Genomic DNA, 20,859 nt, shown 5'->3' on the forward strand with positions numbered 1-20,859 from the left:
AGTTTCTTTGAGTGCAGCTTCTTTAGATTCTAAATATACAGTATTTGTCTTTTTCTTTTTAAGTTTATTTATTTAAGCAGTTTGCATCCAACATGAGGCTCCCAACTCATGACCCTGAGATTAAGAGTCCTGTGTTCATCTGACTGATCCAGCCAGGTGCCCTGTATTTGCCTTTTTCTGTCTTATTTAACTTAGCATAGTGCACTCAAGTTTCATCCAAGTTGCTTAGTTTTGTGAACTTGTTAAACATTTTAGATATTAACTCCTTTATCAGATATGTGATTTGCAAATGTTTTCTTCCATTCCATCGATTGCCTTTTCATTTTGTTTTGCTGTTTGTGTCTTTTTAATTTAACTTAGCCCACTTATTTTTGCCTTTTTTTTTTAAGATTTTATTTATTCATAGAGACACAGAGAGAGATTGGCAGAAACACAGGCAGAAGGAGAAGCAGGCTCCATGCGGGGAGCCCAATGTGGGACTCAATCCCAGGTCCCCAGGATCACGCCCCGGACTGCAGGCGGTGCTAAACTGCTGCGCCACTGGGGCTGCCCATATTTTTGCCTTTGTTTCTTGTGCTTTGGGATCCTATCTAGAAAATTGCTGCCAACAACAAAGTAAGGAACTTTTTCTTTTTCATTTGTTTTAATGGAGGTTTTTTGTTTATTTATATTTTATGCAATTACTGCTTATAGTTGGGCATAGGTCTTTTTTGTATTTGATTTCTGTTTTTTAGTGAGCTCTATACCCAATGTGGGTCTTGAACTCACCACCCTGAGATCATGAGTCTCATGTTTTACCAACTGAGCCAGCCAGGCAGCCCTGTTCTTGCCATCTTTTGAATTAATCAAGAGTTTGTTATTATTGTTTTAAATTTAGGTTTTATTCAGGTATGGGGACACCAACAGATCAGGTATCAAGATCAGGTGATTACAGGAAAGATGGTTTGTTATACTCAATAGGTCCAAGAGAAAAGGGCATGCCAGGCCAGAGGGGGGCGTCTGCAGAAGCACTGGTGTCAGTGAGGAGGCAGAGGAAGCAAGGGAAAAACATGGACAAGAGCACTTATTGTGGTTTCTATGGGAAGAAACAAGTGAGGCAGGTAGGCAAGTTTAGGATTGTGTAGGGTTTTGTTTTTTTTTTAAGATTTTATTTATTTATTTGAGAGAGAGAGCAGGATGGGAAGATGGGCAGAAGGAGAGGGAGAAGCAGAGCTCTCCGCTAAGCAGGGAGCCCTGACATGGGGCTCAGTCTCACAACAGGGGGATTACAATCTGAGCCGAAACCAAGAGTCAGGTTTTCAAACAATTGAGCCACCCAGGAGCCCCTGTAGATTTTTGAGCTGTTGCTTTTCAGCTCCCTTTTTTGAGATGATACGCTGTAAGTCTGTTTTGGAAACTCCTCTTTCTGGCTTTTGTCTCCTTAGCCTGGCTTTCTCCTTGGACTCTATTTTTCTGTACCACAAATTCAGGGATGAAGCTGGAGAAAATTTATAGCTCACTTTGTAGGTTGTCTTCTCTCAAGCGTTCTGGTCTCTCTCAAGCATTCTAGTGTCTCAAGCCTTCCCTGCATTTGTTGCTCTTCAGTAGTTTCATGCGGTTGTTTTACATATATTGCCTGCTTTTATAGTTGTTTTGGGCAAGTATTAGTAGTAAGATTTTCTAGGTTAATGTGTGATATATTTGTATTTGCATGGAGTTTTCATATATCATTCTGTAAATATATGTGTTTTTGGAGCAATTGGTATTTCATTGTTAGTAATGAAAGTAAAAATTTCTTTAGATTTTCTCTCTTCTTTAGACCTTCCCATCTGATATGTTAAGTGGAGATAGTGATGTTATGATCCTTTTCCTTGCATTAAAGGGCCTGAGTTAAATAACATATTAGCAAAATATCAGTAATTTAAAAATTTTAAATCTATAAAATTGTATTACCCCAAATCTATAACTTGTCATTAGTCTTTAAAGTGACTGGAGCAGGTAGGTTTTAAAATCAAGCTTGTAGGGATCCCTGGGTGGCGCAGTGGTTTGGTGCCTGCCTTTGGCCCAGGGCGCGATCCCGGAGACCCGGGATCGAATCCCACGTCGGGCTCCCGGTGCGTGGAGCCTGCTTCTCCCTCTGCCTGTGTCTCTGCCTCTCTCTCTATCTCTCTGTGACTATCATAAATAAATAAAAATTAAAAAAAAAAAATAATAAAATCAAGCTTGTAAAAAAACAACAGAAAAAATCAGGTTGTAATGGGGACTAAGAATGTATCAGAGAAAGGTAAAAAGGAAAGACAAGCGAAGACTCTTGAAGACAGCACCATACACCATACTAACAAATGTAGGCTTTATTCTAAAGACTTTAGGGAACCTACTGAAGTGCAGGAGAGATATTATATTCCCATTCATAATATAGAAAGTTTATTCTTGTAGTAATGTGGAGGAAAAATTGGCATTGTCAAAGATCAAAGAAAGGATGCTGATTTTGAAGCTTTTGTGATAATTTAGGAAAGAAATACTGAGGGCTTGGGGTACCTGAGTGGCTGGCTCAGTTGGTTAAGTGTCTGACTTAATTTTGGCTCAAGTTGTGATCTCAGGAACTGGGATCAACCCCATTGTGGGGCTCTGTGTTCAGCGGGGAGTCTGTTTCTCTCCTCCCTCTCCCTTTGCCCTTCCATGTGCATATGCACACATCCTCTCTGTCTCAAATAAATAAATAAATCTTAAAAAAAAAGAGATACTGAGAGTTGAAGATTTATTTATTCATTCATTCATGAGAGACACACAGAGAGAGGCAGCGACACAGGCAGAGGGAGAAGCAGGCTCTCTGTGGTGAGCCCAATGTGAGACTCCGTCCCAGGAACCTGGGATCACAACCCAAGCCAAAGGCAGATGCGCAACCACTGAGCCACCCAGGTACCCCGAGAGACTGAGAGTTTAGATAGTGTCAGTGAGGGTAGAAAGGTGAATACACATTTTTTCTTTTTTTATTAAATAAGTTCTGCGCCCAGTGTGGGACTTGAACTCATAACCCTGAGATCAAGAGTTGTATGCCTATCAACTGAGCCAGCCAGGTACTCCATGAATACACATTTTTGAACTAAAGTTTAAATTGATAGAATAAGAGAACTTGTTTTCTGATAAGAGGGTGCACATGGTAGTACCTCATGGAAGAGAATTATTGTGTATGTATTCCCTATTATTATTATATTATATATATTATATTATATATTATTGTGTATGTATTCCCTAGTGCTTAGACTTCCTTATGTAGTAGTTTCTGGAGTTGTCCTACCCACCTGGAATATTTTAAAGATCTGTGGCTGGGAAAGAAAGTTTCATAGTCCCATAGGAAGGATCTCAAAGGAGCAGCAAAAGCAAATTGGTCTGAGCTAGATGTCAGGAGCTGGCTTATAAGAGACCCAGTTAAACACAATGTGGGATTCTGATTGGAAGAAATTTTCTATAAATTTTCTAAGATAATTGATGAAATTTGAATATGGACTATATGTGTACTAGATAATAGTATATCAATGCTGAATTTCCTAAATTTGGTAAGTACTGTGGTTATTTAAGAGAATGTTTGGGCAGCCCAGGTGGCTCAGCGGTTTCGCGCTGCCTTCAGCCCAGGGCATGACCCTGGAGACAGACCCGGGATCCAGTCCTACGTCGGGCTCCCTGCATGGAGCCTGCTTCTCCCTCTGCCTGTGTTTCTGCCTCTCTCTCTCTCTCTCTCTCTCATGAATAAATAAAATCTTAAAAAAGAATGTTTTTGTTATTAGAAAAAATATATGAAGAAGCATTTTGGAACCAAGGGTGAGAATGTGTATTCTCAAATCCTCTGCAATAATAAGTGATGACAATGTGATGATAATATGTACTTTAGAAAGTTTCAAAGCAAATGCGGCAAAATATTGCCCAAAGATTTATCTATAGGTGGGCCTGGGAAATTACAGCCCGTGGGGCCAAATCCAGCATGTGAACTACTTTTGCTCAACTTCCAAATTAAGAATGGTTTTTACAGGGGCTCCTGGCTGCCTCAGTCAGCAGAATATGTGACTCTTGATCTTGGGGTTGTAAGTTTGAACCCCGTGTTGGGTGTAGAGATTACTTAAAAATAAAATCTTAAAAAATGGTTTTTACAATTAGGAAAAAAAAAAAGGAAGAAAATGCAACAGAAAAAGAAAGATAATATGTACTTGGCCCACAAAGCCTAAAATACTTAGTATCTCACGATAGAAAAAGTTGGCTGACTTCTGACCTAGTGAGACATAACAAAAGTTCACTGAACGAATCCAGTTTTACTGTATGTTTGACATATTTTCATAACCAAATGAATGAGGGAAACAAGATAAATGCTGTTTTAGGAAGTCAGGAAACCTAGATTCAGGTTGAAATCACCCATCAGCAACCATTGCATGTGAAAGCATCAAGGAATCAAGGGCAACTGCTCAAAGCAGGCGTTTTTTGTTAATTGTTTTGATGTCTGGGAAACATGTGCCAGCTAGATGAGCAAAGTTTGAATGTAGCCCAGAATTGAATCTTTTTGCCATAATCCCATTTTTAGGTCACTAACTTTTGTATTTCATGGTATCAAACCTATGAGTATGTGTTGTGTGTGTGAGAGTGCACACATGAGTGAATGCTTTTGGTTTTTGTTTCTCTCATCCCTACCCCATGACAGGGCTTTTAATGTCTATTATCTGTCTATAGAGTATATAGAGGAAGGACCTTCTTACCTAATTTTTTTAGATGACTGCAAATAGTTTTCATAACATTTCTGAATTTTCATTAGTTGGCAATAAGGATCACCTAAAGTTTAAAAATACTCCAGTTGAACCAGGTATGCTGGCTATCTCATCAGGCAAGCTAATCAAGCAAGGGCTGGTATCATAAGTATTTGAAAGCAAACCAAAAGAATTAGCTGTCCAAAAGGACTACTATCTCTAGATTGCCAGGAAGATAAAAATTTCCCTTTTAGTTTCCAATACCATAAGTAGAACCAGTATGTCAGTAGATGGGTTACAGAGCACTGGCTTGGGAGATAGGTAGCTTGCTAACAAATATGACAGATCATGTATGATCCTGGCAAATTCATTTTTTTAAAGTTATTTTTCTTCATTTTAAAGAATGAGTTGTAATGTTTACCTCTTTTTTCTAGTATAAGATTTTACTAATCTGTATTCTTTTAGGGGCTTGGTGAGTTTATATTTTCAGTGGTTACAGCAAATTGTTCAATGTTAATTAAAAAAAAAAAAAAGGTATGGGGAGCCTAAGTGGCTCAGTCAGTTGGGCATCCAACTCTAGATTTTGGCTCAAGTCATGATCTCAGAGTCATGAGATTGAGCCGTGTACTGGGCTCTATGTTTAAGCAGGGAGTCTACTTGAGATTCTGTCTCTCCCTCTACCCTTCCTCCATTCTCTCTCTCTTTCTCTCAAGTCAGTAGATAAATCTTTAAAAAAAATGAGAAAAATATACAAAGAAGATCTAGAAAAGCAATTTACATATAATTAATTGATGGTGATTTCAGATCATTCTAACTGGTTCATTAAAATCGCTTCCGAACGGATCTTCAGAGTTTTATGGTTTGAAACAGAATGATTAGTTGTATATATTTTCTTTTTCCTCCTCTTTTTTGCTCTCTACAACATCCAGTTTGTCTTGAGGCCTATAGCCAATTTTGGCTTTATCTTTATTCTCAGGCAGTGAGAATGGATGATATGTAGTATTTTGCTCTTATCACTTAAGTATTTTGTTATGTGTATATATACATACATATATATGTATATATATATATATATAAGCACCTTTTTAAAAAAAGATTTTATTTACTTGAGAGAAAGAGAGAGCATGAGCAGAGGGAAGGGCAGAGGGAAGGGCAGAGGGAGAAGCAGACTCCCCACTGAGCAGGCAGCTCGATGTGGGGCTCCATCCCAGGACCCTGGATCATGACCTGAGCTGAAGAAAATGTTTACTGACCAAAGCACCCAGGTGCCCCTCTATAAACACTTAAAAAAAACCTTTTCTAACTGTTATCATCTGACTTATACTCTATGAGAGGAGTATCCCATCCTCTTTTCAGTTCATTTGTTATATATTAATTACTCCAATAAAAATGTCTATATTATTTATGCTATTCTTGTCTAATGTATTACATCTGCACACACTAGATTTTTTAAATTATTTTTTTATTTTTAAGTAATTTCTATATCCAATGTGGTGCTTGAACTCACAACATTGAGATCAGGAGATGCAGGCTCCAACAAGTGAGCAAGCCAGTGTCCCACATCAGCATACATTATAAATAAAGAATTCAGTGTTATAATTTTTTCTTTAAACAATCATGTATTTTAAAGAATCTAAGAGAAAAAAGTATTTAAAAATTTATCCACATATTTACCATGTTACATACAACATGATAGTTTACTTTGGAAATTCCCAGTTTACAAAAGGACTCCAAGAACTAATAGATGAGTATAGCAAAGTTGCAAGATACAAGCTCAATATACAAAACTTCATTTTATTTCTGTATGTCAGCAGTGAACGAGTAAAATTTGTTTTATGCTAAAAGTACTGCTTATAGTAACTACAGAATGAAATACTTGAGCTTAAATCCAACAAAAAATGTGTAAGATTTGTATTCTGAAGACCATAAAACATTGAAAAAAATCAAAGGAGACCTAAATAAATTGAAGAGATATACTGTGTTGATGGATTGGAAGATTAATGTTATACTGTCACTTATGTCCAAATTGATGTATAGATTCAATGCAATCCCAGTCAAAATCTCAGCAGCCTTCTAAAATAGATACTAACAAGCATATTTGAGGGACGCCTGGGTGGCTCAGCGTTTAAGTGTCTGCCTTTGGCTCAGGGTGTGATTCCAGCGTTCTGGGATCTAGTCCCACACTGGGCTCCCTCTGTGGAGCCTGCTTCTCCCTCTGCCAGTGTGTCTGCCTCTTTGTCTGTGTCTTTCATAAATAAATAAATCTTTAAAAAAAATTCTAAAAATTTTAGGGAAAGTGAAGTAACTAGCCAAAGCAACTTTGAAAAAGAAAACAAGGTCAAAAACTCACATCATCTGATTTCAAAAACCTACAGTAATCAAGATAGTATATTGTTAAAAGGATAAATATATAAACCAATCAGACAGAACAGAGTCCAGACATAGACAACTATACATACTATATACATACAACTATAGTTAACAGATTCCTGGCAAAGGTACAAAGACAAATCAATGAAGAAAGGATAGTCTTTTCAACAAATGGTGTCAGAGCAACTAGACATCCATATGCATAAAAATAAACTTTGAAGAATGCCTGGCTGCCTCAGTTGGTGCAACATACAACTCTTGATTTGGGACTTGTAGTTTGAGCCCCACATTGGGTGTAGAGATTACTTTAAAATCTTTTTAAAAAATAAAGATAAACTTTGATTCATACCTTCTATAAAAATGAGTGCAAAATGGATCATCCTGCTAAATATAAAGCCTACTATAAAGTTTCTAGACTAAAACGTAAGTAAAAAATCTTTAACAACAGAGACATTATATTACCCATAAAAGACAAAATTTATAAGTTGAACTGTATCAAAATTTAAAACTTTTGTTTTCTTAAAGATACTGTTAAGAGATGAAAAGGAAAGCCACAGATAGGCAGAAAATATTTTCAAGTCACATATCTGACAAAGGATTTGTATCCAGAACACATAAAGAACTCTCAGGGCACCTGAATGGTTCAGTCAGTCGTGTCTGACTTTTAATTTTGACTGAGGTCATGTATCTCAGGGTCTAGAGATTGAGCCTTGAGTTGGGCTCCACATCCAGAAGGGAGTCTGAAGATTCTCTCTCCCTCTTCCCCTCCCTCTGCTTGCATGCATTCTCTCTATAAAATAAAAATAAATTAAAAAAATTAAGAACTCTCACAGCTCAACATTAAGAAAATAACCTAATAAAAATTGAGCGAAAGGTCTAAACAGATCTTCCCAAAATATAGATGATTAATAAACATACAAAGATGCTCAACATCATTAGTTTTTAGGAAAAAGCAAATTTAAGACCAATAAGTTTGGTCTTAATCATTAGTTTTTAGGAAAAAGCAAATTTAAGACCAATAAGATACCACTGTATGCCTATTAAAATGACTTAGAAATAAAGATGAGGAAAAAATAAATAAATAAATAGATAGGCAGATAGATAGATAGATAGATAGATAGATAGATAGATAGATAGATAAATAAATAAATAAATAAAGATGAGGGGATCCCTGGGTGGCTCAGCCGTTTTATGCCTGCCTTCGGCCCAGGATGTGATCCTGGAGACCCTGGATCGAATCCCGCATCGGGCTCCCTGCATGGAGCCTGCTTCTCCCTCTGCCTGTGTCTCTGCCTCTCTCTCTCTTTCTGTGTCTCTCATAAGTAAAATCTTAACAAAAAAAAAAAAAAAAAAAGAAAGATGAGCTCAAAGAAATATAGGCAGTGCCAAGTACTGGTGACTATGTGGAGCAATTGGAAATCTCATTAATTGCTGGTAGGAGTGTAAAATGGTCTTGCTACTGTGGAAAATGGTTTGGCAGTTGTTGTTTTTAAGATTTTATTTATTCATTCTTGAGAGAGACAGAGGCAGAGACCTAGGCAGAAGCAGGCTCCCTCCGGGGAGCCTGTCATAGAACTTAATTAACCTCAGGACCCGAGGATCATGAATTGAGCCAAAGGCAGGCACTCAACCACTGAGCCACCCAGGCACCCCAGTCTGGCAGTTTTTAAATAAAGTTAAACATACTATTATCATATGACCCAGCATTCCCACTCCTAAATGTTAATCCAAGAGAAATGAAAACTCAAGTTCACACAAAAAACTACATATGAATAATTAATGGTAGTTTTATTCATAATTGCCAAAATTGCAATCTACTTCAGTATGCATGCCATAAAGAGTGAATTTTACCAGTTTATTAAGTGTTCTTTAATGTTAATAATAATTTTTAAAAAACTATGATGGGGAAATATAAATGGTTGCAACTATAACATGTGAACCTAACTGTATTGTAAAGAAATAACATAAACACACAGAAGTGGATGAGGGAGAAAAGAGCTAATCTCAAATGATTTTTGAAACATTATTTTGGCTGAATAAGGCTAAACACAAAAGGAACTGTAGTTACTCAGTTTCTCACAGGGATATGGTTTGGCCGTTCTGAAACTATATAGTAGATTTGAATAAGTAAGTAAATGTATTATAGATAAGGAGAACCAGTTTTCTTACTATTCAAGAAAGAAGTTACAAATAAGGAAAGGGGGAAGGCTGGATAATAACACTATGTTGTTTGATTGGAATTGTGAAGATATTAGTAGGATCCTATTTCTCTCTCACATGCCACAGATATATATGTGTATATATATGTGTATATATATGCATGTATATATATATGCAAATACAAATTCCTTTTATTAAATGTAGAACAACTAAGAGAAGTAATTGTTGCAACCAAGATCCACTGATTGATGATAAAATTAGTGGGTTAAATTCTGAGGAGGAAGAGGATATATGCATAATGTCTAATATGGCCCCAGAGATATTTATTAATTAAAATGGGAAAATCAATGGAGAAATCTGGCAGACTACCTTAACCAAGTGTTCATGATTAAATCACCAGTGTCCACATCACATACTCTCCCTCTGACATGAAACTGAGGTTACATTATATTTGTGTTGTTCTTATTTTTAAAATGCATAAGCTTAAATCATGAGGAAATATACTCAGATTGGGTAACATTATACAAAATAACCAGTACTCTTCAGAAGTGTCAGCATTACGAAAGAGAAAGGTTTAAGGGATTGCCACAGGCTGGAGGAAATTAAAACAACATGATAACCAAGCAATGTAGGATCTTGGAACAACAATAAAAAAGCTTATTAGTGGAAAAATTGGTGAACTTAAAATAAGGCCTTAGTTTAGTTAATGGTTAATAATATTACCAGTGTTAATTTGTTAGTTTTGATAACGGCACTGTATTATGTAGATATTAACATTAGAGGAAGCAGGGTGAAGGGTATGGTAATTGTAATATTTTTCCAACACTTCTGTAAGTCTGTAATTATTTCTAAGTTAAAAAAGAATTAGGGACGCCTGGGTGGCTCAGCGATTGAGCGTCTGCCTTTGGCTCAGGATGTGATCCCATGGTTCCGGGATCGAGTCCCGCATCAGGCTCCCTGCATGGAGCCTGCTTCTCCCTCTGCCTGTGTCTCTGCCTCTCTCTCTCTCTCTCTCTTTCTCTCTTTCTCTCTCTCTCTCTCTCTGTGTCTCATGAATAAATAAAGAAAATCTTTAAAAAAAAATTTAACCTCAGAAATAGACTTTTTCCAAAAAAGAAAAAAGGGAAGTGTTTGTTGACTTTTTTTTTTCCTGTAGAGAAATAATATACACTTCGTAAATAAACGGTTCCAGGAGATAAAATTGGTAGTTAAAGAAACATGTCTATTATCTTAAAGATTGTAATTTTCAAAGAGAGCCAATGAACTATTATTCTAAAGCCATAAAGTACCTCTAAGAATTCTTTTCTTAATCTGTAGGGAAGAATTCTACTCACATTCTTTATTTCTTCTTCCTATTAAAATTTGCTTCCCCCTCCCTCAAGCAACAAATGCTATATAGATGTTTAATATTTTGTCAGTATTACAGATTTAGGGTTTTTTTGTTTGTTTTTATTTTTGTAGTGGGCATCTTTGCAATAAAACCACAATTTAAAATATTATTTCCCTAGAGAAAGTATGTTTCAAATTCTTAACAATTTGAACTTTCGGTTCATATCCCATTTGAAAATTGGATACAAAAAGGATAAAAATACAATAAGAACTATAATTTCACTACCAAAGAGAGCATTATTAACATTTAGGTATACATCCTTGAAGAATCTTGTTAATGTACACATGCTCTATGTGTGTGTTTGTTGTTATTCATGTTTGTTTAATTTCCAGATTGGACACAAGATGAGAGAAGAGGGACCTAGAGGGGACCTGATATTTCAAAAATAACCCTATTTTTGGTATTATAGTTTTGTCTGAGTTTATGCTTGTCCCTTCTCCATGGAGAAATACAGAACCAAGGGAAAATAAACATAGAATCTTAGAATTGGACTCAATAAAAGAACCACACTGAGAGGATACCTGTCTCAGTCTGTTTAGTGTCTGACTTTAGCTCATGATCTTGGGGTTATGGGATCGAGCTGTGCTTCAGGCTCTACCTGGAGTCTGCTTGTCCCTTTCCCTTTGTCCCTCCCACTGCTTGTGTTCTCCCTGTCTCTCTCTCAAATAAATAAATAAAAATCTTGGAAGAAGAAGAACAACAACAACCAACCAACAACCACCACCACCACCACCACACTAAGAAAGTCCTGACATGTAGCCCATTCAGTGTGCTGGTGGTATATATTAAATTGACTGATTTTATTGAGTTCAACTTATGTACAGTAAATATACAGATATTAAATGTATAGTTTGATGAAGTTAGATAATTTATGCCCCCATACAATCAAAGATTCAGGATACAGAATGATGATAGTTGTGGTGGGGATTGGAATGGAAGAGTTAGAGGATGGAATGATATCTGTTTGAGTATACCTTTTGTGTAGTAAATATTTAATATGTTTAAAAATTAAAATGTAACCAGTATATATGAGGGAGCATGTCAAAGGCAAACAGGAGGGGGGCACCTGGGTGTCTCAGTAGTTGAGCATCTGCCTTTGGCTCAGGTTGTGATCCTGGGGTCCTGGGAGTGAGTCCCACATCGGGCTCCCCAGATGGAGCCTGCTTCTCCCTCTGCCTCTCTGTCTCTCAGTGAATAAATAAATAAAATATTTTTTTTTTTTAGGCAAACAGAAACAATGCATCCAACTGTATTTCAGACATAACCACATTGGAGGAAAGAATAGAACTAATACAAGTAACTTTTTTAACTATAAACCTTCAGTCTGGGAGAAAGAAACTGCAGACAAATCTTCAGCTCTTAATACATTTGTTTCATATTGTAATGTGTGTGACAGTTCTGAAACTATGTGTTAAAGAACTGAGCAGTGAATTTTTTTTTTTTAAGATTTATTTATTTATTCATTCAGAGAGAGCGAGAGAGAGGCAGAGACACAGGCAGAGGGAGAAGCAGGCTCCATGCAGAAAGCCCGATGTGGGACTCGATCCCCGGTCTCCAGGATCACACCCCAGGCTGCAGACAGCGCTAAACCGCTGCGCCACTGGGGCTGCCCTGAGCAGTGAATTATTTTGATGTTATTTAGAGTCAGGATCCTAACTATAAAACAAGAAATATGGATTCAGGAAAGTAAGGAAGAACCCTATGAGATTCAATAGGATGTATCTCTTCCCCTAATCCTATATATGTGTGTGTGTGTGTGTGTGTATAAATATATATATATAAAATGCATATCTCCTATCTGTATCTGCCACAAAATTGTCATTGCAATGACACCTCAGAATCGGTGAGCACATAGATTTTGAATTCCTCACTAAAGGGAACAAGAGCTCCTTGGAGTAATGGCTCATTCTATTTAAGGGACAGGGAACATTAAAAGATAAGCCTTAGAACATCGTGTGCCAGAAAGTTAAAAAGTGCTTTAGGCAAAAAAAAGGGGGGGGGGCTGTCAAAAGGACACTAGAGCCAGATTTAGGGGGCTCACACTGACAAATCCTGGAATATGAACATCCATATAAAAAATGGCAATGGATTTATATAGCCTATTGAATAAAATAGGAATCTATAATTTCCAGGACAGATGATGAATCGATGGATAAAAAGGAGGACTTTTCTTCATAATATGATGTTGACTGTTAAATGTGAAGGGAATGATAGAGTTGGGGGAAAAAATTAGCATTTTGTAATCATCATAGTGAAGATTGTGGCCAGAACCGGCCACAATCCCCTTCTCATAGGTTGCTAAATCTAGAGAGAAAGTTTGACGAACAGGATCCTTACATAGTTTAAAAGTATCTCTTCACAGATTACTTGTTAGATACCAGGTAGGAAACAGTACCTATTAACTATATACATTGGAAAAAATCAGACAAAGCCTTGAGTAGGTGATGAAAATTAGTATCATCAAGGAGGAACAGACAGACACTGTATTCCTACAGATATGGTATCCTGAAAAGGACAAAATTACTCTTGTGGTGTATAACCAGAATCTAATCTTGAAGAAATGCCAGGCAAGCACAAATTTAGTAACATTTTATAAAATACTACTGTATATTCGTCAAAAATGCCATTGTCATGAAAGATGAGAAAAGGTTCAGGAATTGTTCTAGAGTAGAGGAGACTAACAAGACATGATAAGGAAGTACAACATGTGATCCTGAAGGGAGGGAAAAACATTGTAGACATTAAATTTTTTTTAATGTAATAGGCAAGGTATCTCATTTTAATTGTAATTTAATTTTTTAAAAGATGTTATTTGTTTATTCATTAGAGACACAGAGAGAGAGGTACAGACATAGGTAGAGGAAGAAGCAGCCTCCCTGCAGGGAGCCCAATGCAGGGCTCGATCCCAGGACCCTGGGATCATGACCTGAACCAAAGGCAGAAACTCAACCACTGAGCCACCCAGGTGCCCCTTGTCATTTAATTTTAATGTAATAATTACTAATATGTTGGGTTTTAATAAATTATAATCATTTTCTATCTTAGCTTACTATTTTAAAATAGCATTACAGAAGATTTTATAGTAATAGAAGAGTTTTCCTCTATAATTTTCAGTTACCCTAATGTACATCACCATGTAACATGGTTTTGTCACTAAGAGATCAACATTCATTAAATGATACACCAAACTTACATACTCAGATTTTTCCAGTTTTTCCACTGTCTCTTTTTTCTAGAATCAATCCAGAAAATTGCATTGCATTTAGCACGCCTACTTTTATTTATTTATTTATTTTGAGAAAGAGAAAAAGGTGAGAGAGAGGCCAAGGACCTATATCGGGCACTCCTAATAAACCCACTTTTTTTTTTTTTTAATTTACTCATGAGAGAGCGAGAGAGAGAGAGAGGCAGAGACACAGGAAGAGGGAGAAGCAGGCTCCATGTGGGGAGCCTGACGTGGGACTCGATCCTGGGTCTCCAGGATCCCTCCATGGGCTGCAGGCGGCACTAAACCCCTGCGCCACCGGGGCTGCCCTACTTTTGTTTTTTTTTTAAATGATCATTTGCCTTTCTGTAAAAAAAATAAATATTTATTCATGAGAGACAGAGAGAGAGAGAGAGAGGCAGAGACGCAGAGGAGGAAGCAAGGCTTCATGCAGGAAGCCTGATGTGGGACTCGATCTGGGGACTCTGAGATTACAGCCTGAGCCAAACACAGATGCTCAACCGCCTAGCCACCCAAGCATCCCATATACCCACTTTTAAATCAGGCTTTATCTTAGGCTAATTAAAAGTACATATGGTGGGGTGGCTGGGTGGCTCAGTTGGTTAGGTGGCCAACTCTTGGTTTCAGCTCAGGTCATGATCTTGGGGTTGTGGGATTTAGCTCTGTGGGGCTCCACCCTCAGTGGGGAGCCTGCTTGGGATTCTTTCTTTTCCTGTCCATCTGTCCCTCCCCATTGCTCATGCTCTCTCTCAAAAATAAATAAATCTTGTAAAAGAAAGAAACCACATTTAAAAAAACCCTACATCTGGGGGTTCCTGGGTGTCTCAGTTGATTAAGTATCCCCCTCATGATTTGGGCTCAAGTCATGATCTCAGGGTCATGAGGTCCAGCTCCCTGTAGAGCTCTGCTCAGCCGGCAGTCTGCTTGGGATTCTTTCTCCCTTGCCTGTTGCCCCTCCTCCCTCTCATGCTTGCATGCTGTCTCTCAAAACAAATAATTTAAGTGTCTGTTTAATAAAAAACAATAAAATTGGACCTTTACCTGATACCATATATAAAAATTCAAAATAGATTAAAGATACAAATATAACTGTTAAATCTATAAAACTTTTTAAGAAAACATAAGGGTAAATCTGCCTACCTTGGTTTTGGAAAAGGATTCTTAGATGACAACAAAGACATGAGCAACAAAAGAAAAAATAGATAAATTAGACTTCATCAAAATAAAAAATGTGTTTTAAATGTTGAAAGACAATCTTATAGGAGAAAATACTTTTAAATCACATATCCTATAATGTATTTGTCTAGAATATATAAAGAACTCTTACAACTCAATAGTGAGAAGACAATTTAAAAATGGGCAAAGGGGGCACCTGGGTGGCTCAGTAGTTGAGCATCTGCCTTTGGCCCAGGTTGTGATCCTGGAGTTCTGGGATCGAGTCCCACATCAGGCTCCCTGTGAGGAGCTGCCTCTCTCTCTGCTTGTGTCTGTGCCTCTCTCTGTTTGTCTCTCAATGAATAAATAAATAAAATCTTAAATAAAAAAAAAAGGGGGCAAAGGATCTGAATTGACATTTCTCCAAAGAAGATGTGCAGATGGCCAGGAAGCACATGAAAAGATGCTTAACATCATGAGTCATGAATCTAAAAAGCATGCTGAATGGAAGAAACAAACAGAAACCATATAACCACATGTTATATGGTTCCATTAATATGAAGTGTCCAGAATGGTAGTAAATGTCTAGAGGGGTCAGAGACATTAGTTGTTGTGTAAGTCTGAAGTGAAGGGGGGAAAGGAATTAGAGGGTGATTGCTAAAGGACATGTTTTTTTTTTTTTAATAGAGAATTTTTTTTTTGTAAAATACACATGAAATTTACCGTTTTAACCATTTTTTCAATGAACAATTTGGAGATTTCTTTTTGAGATGATGGATGTTCTAAAATTGTACTGATGGTTGCATATATCTGTGTACTAAAAGCCATGAAATCATACATATTAATTGTGTGATTTGTATGGAATGTAAACTATCTCAATAAAGCTGTTATAAAAGAAAAAATATTGCTCTTAACACCTGTTGATTAAAATCAAGGGGCTCACAGCTAAGCAGAGAACATTTTGGAAAAATAAATTTATTGTGGGATGTCTGCCTTTGGCTTTGAGGATTGAGTCCGGCATTGGGCTCCCTGTGAGGAGCCTACTTCTCCCTATGTCTGTGTCTCTGCCTCTCTGTATTTCTCATGAATGAATAAATAAAATCTTAAAAAAAAAAAAAAAACTCAAGCAGGATTTATGTGGCTAGATCCACTTTACTGATTACAACAAGTAGTGCAAGTTTCCATTAACCTGTCTACTACTAATTGAAATTGAAATGTCATTAGTTGTTCCCAGGACCCACTACACAGTGTTTTTTTGTTTTTTTAATTTTGAGAGAGAATAAGAGTGAGTGAGAGAAAGAGAGAGCTTGGGAGGTGGGGTGTGGAGGGACAAAGGGAAAGGGAGATAGAGTCCCAAGCAGGCTCCACGCCTTGTTGTGTAGAACTCAACACAGGGCTCAAGCTCACCACCCTGAGATCATGACCTGAGCCAGAATCAAGAGTTGGAAGCTTAACTGACTGAGCCACCCAGACCTCCCTTAAAAAGTTGTTTAAAGCAACACAGTAACTTAACATATGTGCTATTTTTTAACACGTTTATTGAGGTATGAATTGAATGCCATAAGTTCACCAACTTTAAGTGTACATTTCAGTGATTTTTAGTAAATAGGATTTATACCTATTCCCATAATCTAATTTTAGAACATTTAATTTTGGGAATTCATTCAAGGCTAAACTGAAGATTATTTCTTCCACAGGTGATTTGAGATGATTTTGACCCTTTTACAAAGTCATTTTAAATATTTACAGCTCTTCGTGTGTGTCTGTTTAGTGAGAGCTTGGCTCTGGGATTCCAAAGAGTTAATGATCATATTTCTGTTATATTTTTATTACTTTGTTTTCAGAATTTCCACAGGAGTGGTAAACAATTATATCTTTGTAGCAGTGTTAATTCTGATTAGCAGTTGTTTACAATAGACATGATTTGTCATGTTGAGAAATTACCTTTCTAATTTAGGTTTTCTAGGAATTTGACCTTCCTTGTAATTGAGTACCTTTAGTGTTGGGCCCTTCCTGAGTTTTCAGCATTTACTGAACACTGACATATATATTTAGCTCTTGACTTTCAATAAAAATGTGGTAAATGAGGGAGCCTGGGTGGTTCAATCCATTAAATGTCTGCTTCTGCTCAGGTTGTGGTCCTGGAGTCCTGGAATCGAACCTTGTTGGGCTCCCTGCTCAGCAGAAAGCCTGCTTCTCTCTCTCCCTCTGCCCTTCCCTCTGCTCATGCACATGTGTGCAGGTGTTCATGCATTCTCTCTCTCTCTCTGCCCTCACATCCTAAAATAAATAAAATCTTTAAAAAAATGTGGTAAATGGTGAAATGTTTTCCTAGTATCCAAATCTTTTGCATTTCTGTGATGATTGTGTATTTTATCCAAATGAAAATTTATTTATTTTTAAGATTTTATTTATTTATTCATGGCAGACATAGGGAGAGAGAGAGGCAGGCCCCATGCAGGGAGCCCGATATGGGACTCGATCCCAGGTCTCCAGGATCACGCCCCAGGCTGAAGGCGGCGCTAAACCACTGGGCCACCAGGGCTGCCCTGAAAATTTATTTTAATGTCCTTTGAGTATTTGGCTTTTAATTTTTATGTAGAATGCTTTTGTCTATATTTTCAAATGAAATTGGTGTTGTCTATTTTGTGCTGTTTGTGAGCTTTTAGTAATTTATTGGGTTATACTGCCTTCATAAAATGAATGCGATAACTTTTCTTTTCTTGCCACTTATATCCTGGAAAGTTCCCCTGGTAAAACTATTTTCCACTTACGACTCTTTGAACGATAATTGATTAGTATTCTTTTCAGTCTGCCACTGTTGTTTGTTTTCCTCACATTTTCTTTAAGTCAGTTTTAGTAATTTTTTACCTAGAAAATTGTCCATTTCATTGAGATTTCAAAATTTATTTATTTATTTTTAAGCTTTAGTTCACTTTTACTTTTCTTGTATAAAATTAAATGGTAGTCACAGCTGGAGTCTGGGTCCTCTACACAGAGACTCTGGTGTGGATCTTTAGAAGATGGTCAGTGGGGATCCCTGGGTGGCGCAGCGGTTTGGCGCCTGCCTTTGGCCCAGGGCGCGATCCTGGAGACCCGGGATCGAATCCCACATCGGGCTCCCGGTGCATGGAGCCTGCTTCTCCCTCTGCCTGTGTCTCTGCCTCTCTCTATCTCTCTGTGACTATCATAAATAAATAAAAATTAAAAAAAAAATATTTAAAGAAGATGGTCAGTGAATTCTTGATAGGGAAACTTGGTGAACAGAGTCTCTTTCCAGAGATCAGGGGTGAGATAGCTGTAAGTCTTGGAGATCGCATCAAAGTAGCCTTTGGCAAAGTTCCCCAGGGTGGCAGTGCAGCCCCTGGCTGAAGTGTAGCAGTCATCAGTACCAGCCATCATCAGTAGCTTCTTGGGCACAGGGGCTGAGACAATGCCAGTGCCTCTGGGGCAGGGATGAGATGCCCCAGCATAGAACCACAGTGGCCAGTCACCTTGCACGGGACAGTGTAGGGCTTGCTGATCTTGTTCCCCTAGGAGCCTTGCTGCCCGGGGATGATGGAAAGCTTGGCCAGGATCATGGTCCCATGGATGGCAGTGGCTACCTCCTTGGAGCACTTGACACCCAGACCAACATGTCCATCGTAATCTCTGATGGCAACAAATGCCTTGAACCTGATCCGCTGGCCAGCACGGGTCTGCTTTTGCATGGGAATGATTTTCAAAACCTCATCCTTGAGGGATGCCCCCCAAAAGAAGTCAGTGATCTCAGATTCCTTGATTGGCAGGGAAAAGAGATCTCCTCCAGGGACTTGATCTTTATGTCCTTGACCAGGCGGCCCAGCTTGGTGACAAGATCTACTCCTTGTCCTCTGCCTTGCCTCCGAGAGTGCCGTGGCCTTGGCCCAGATGCCGCTCCTGAAGCCTCTGCAGGCAGCCTCCCAATCCCATTCTGGGGCCTCTGGGCCCTTCTGCAGAACCAGTGTCATCTGCCATTTGGTGTTTTCTGAGAGAAGAAGTGAGATTTCAAAATTTTTAGCAAAGACATATATATATATATATATATACTAGTCTTGTTTTGTCTAATATTATTACAATTTCTGTATTTTTTTCTCTCAACTAAATCACTGAAAGATAAACCTACTTTATTTTTCTCTCTAATGAATAGCTCCTGGGTAATTTGATAAGTTTTACTATGTATTTATTGTTATTTTAAAAATTACTTTAACAATGTTTTTGATGTCCTCTTTGAAATGATAGCTTATAAATGCTTCTATTCTCAGAGAAATGATTGGCCTGATTTAATGGATTTATTTTTACAATGGTCTTTGCTTTGTTTTTTAGGCACGAGATGTGCGCACCAATGAAGTGGTCGCTATCAAGAAAATGTCTTATAGTGGAAAGCAGTCTACTGAGGTGGGTGAAATGGATATTTTCTCACTGGCATATTAGAGAATGACATGCTGTTTTTTTAATGAGGGTAGATGGGAATTCTTACAAAAAGTATAGCGAAAAGTATAAAAAGTGTATATTTCGATGAATTCTCTTTCAGAAACTACATATACCCATTAACGTTGTATCTAAACCACAAAGAGAACAATAGAACAATAGTGGCATTACAAAAGCCTCCCAACTTGTTCCCCTTGCTTTTAATTTTTTAATAAATATGCAGCTGAAATGAGCTTACTTTTTTAAACTGTGGATTAATATATTACTTATCTGTATCATAGAAGAAGTACCAATATTTATAAAAGTAAACTAGAGTGAGATACATTTTACAATAAATTATATTGTTTATAATCTTTTAATGGTTTAGAAATTATTGAAGGCTTGTTTTAAACAAACTTTAATAACCAACAGGCAGTTATATCTAGTCTGAAAAATAGGCAGTGTGTAATAATTTGAAAAACAAAATCATTGACACTACTTTCATTCGCTAATATTCTGATTAGTTTTTTTCAGAATGTATTCTATTTAACTGTATAAATTTACTTTGTAACATGTATTCTACTTTCTAAATCTAGGATCTTTTGGTTTTAATTTTTTAACTTAATCATTTTAATTGTGATAAAATATACAAATTTTACCATCTTAACCATTTTTAGGTGTACAGTTCAGTGGCATTGAAAACATATTGTTGGGCAGTCATCGCTGCCATTCTTCTCTAGAACTCTTTTCATCTTATAGAATTGAAATTCTTTAACTCATTAAACAGTAATTCCCCATTTTCTCCTTCTCCCAGCCCTGGAAATCACCATTCTCATTTCTGTCTATAAATTTGACTACTTTCATGTAAGTGAAAACCTTACATGAAAGACCTTTTGTGACTAGCTTATTTCACTTAAAATAATGTCCTCAAAATTCATCTATGTTATAGTATGTGTCAGAATTTCCTTCCTGAAGTGTGTAGTGTATATGTGTATATGTGTGTGAACCACCACATTTTGTTTATGCATTCGTCAGTGGACACTTAGGTTGCTTCTACCACTTGGTTATTGTGTGGCTCTGAACTGAGTATGCTCATTTCTCTGAATCTCTGCTTTCAGGAATTTCAGGTATATGCCTAGAGGTAGAATTGCTGGGTTAGTCTTTCCTTTTTAAAGATTTTGGTTTTCTACTTTTTTGGAATCACTGTTTTATGGTAAATCTTATTTTTGTGAAAATCGTATTGTGGATATGGTAACACTATTATGATTATATCACTCTTCCATCATTTTAATACCTAAAAAGTTTCTAAAAATTCGTGAATTTTTACAAAGTTTCTTATAAGTTAACTATACTTTTATTTGCCATTCTATAGCACAACTTTAGAACTAGCTTTCACAGGCAGACTGGTACTGTGTTGGAGT

General features: G+C 37.2%; 1 protein-coding gene and 1 pseudogene across 2 annotated transcripts in view; one reads left to right on the forward strand and one right to left on the reverse strand.

Moving 5' to 3' along the window:
• Positions 1-20,859, forward strand: part of TAOK1 (TAO kinase 1) — a 153,771-nt gene that overhangs the window by 68,198 nt on the left and 64,714 nt on the right. For both annotated transcript variants that reach the window (XM_026016302.2, XM_026016303.2), the window contains one exon: positions 19,355-19,426. In XM_026016302.2, coding sequence (XP_025872087.1) covers positions 19,355-19,426 — 72 coding nt within the window. The remainder of the gene's footprint in view (positions 1-19,354; positions 19,427-20,859) is intronic.
• Positions 17,986-18,974, reverse strand: LOC112933193 (small ribosomal subunit protein uS5-like; annotated as a pseudogene).

This window comes from Vulpes vulpes, chromosome 2, assembly GCF_048418805.1.
Source record: "Vulpes vulpes isolate BD-2025 chromosome 2, VulVul3, whole genome shotgun sequence".
Lineage (NCBI taxonomy): Eukaryota > Metazoa > Chordata > Mammalia > Carnivora > Canidae > Vulpes > Vulpes vulpes.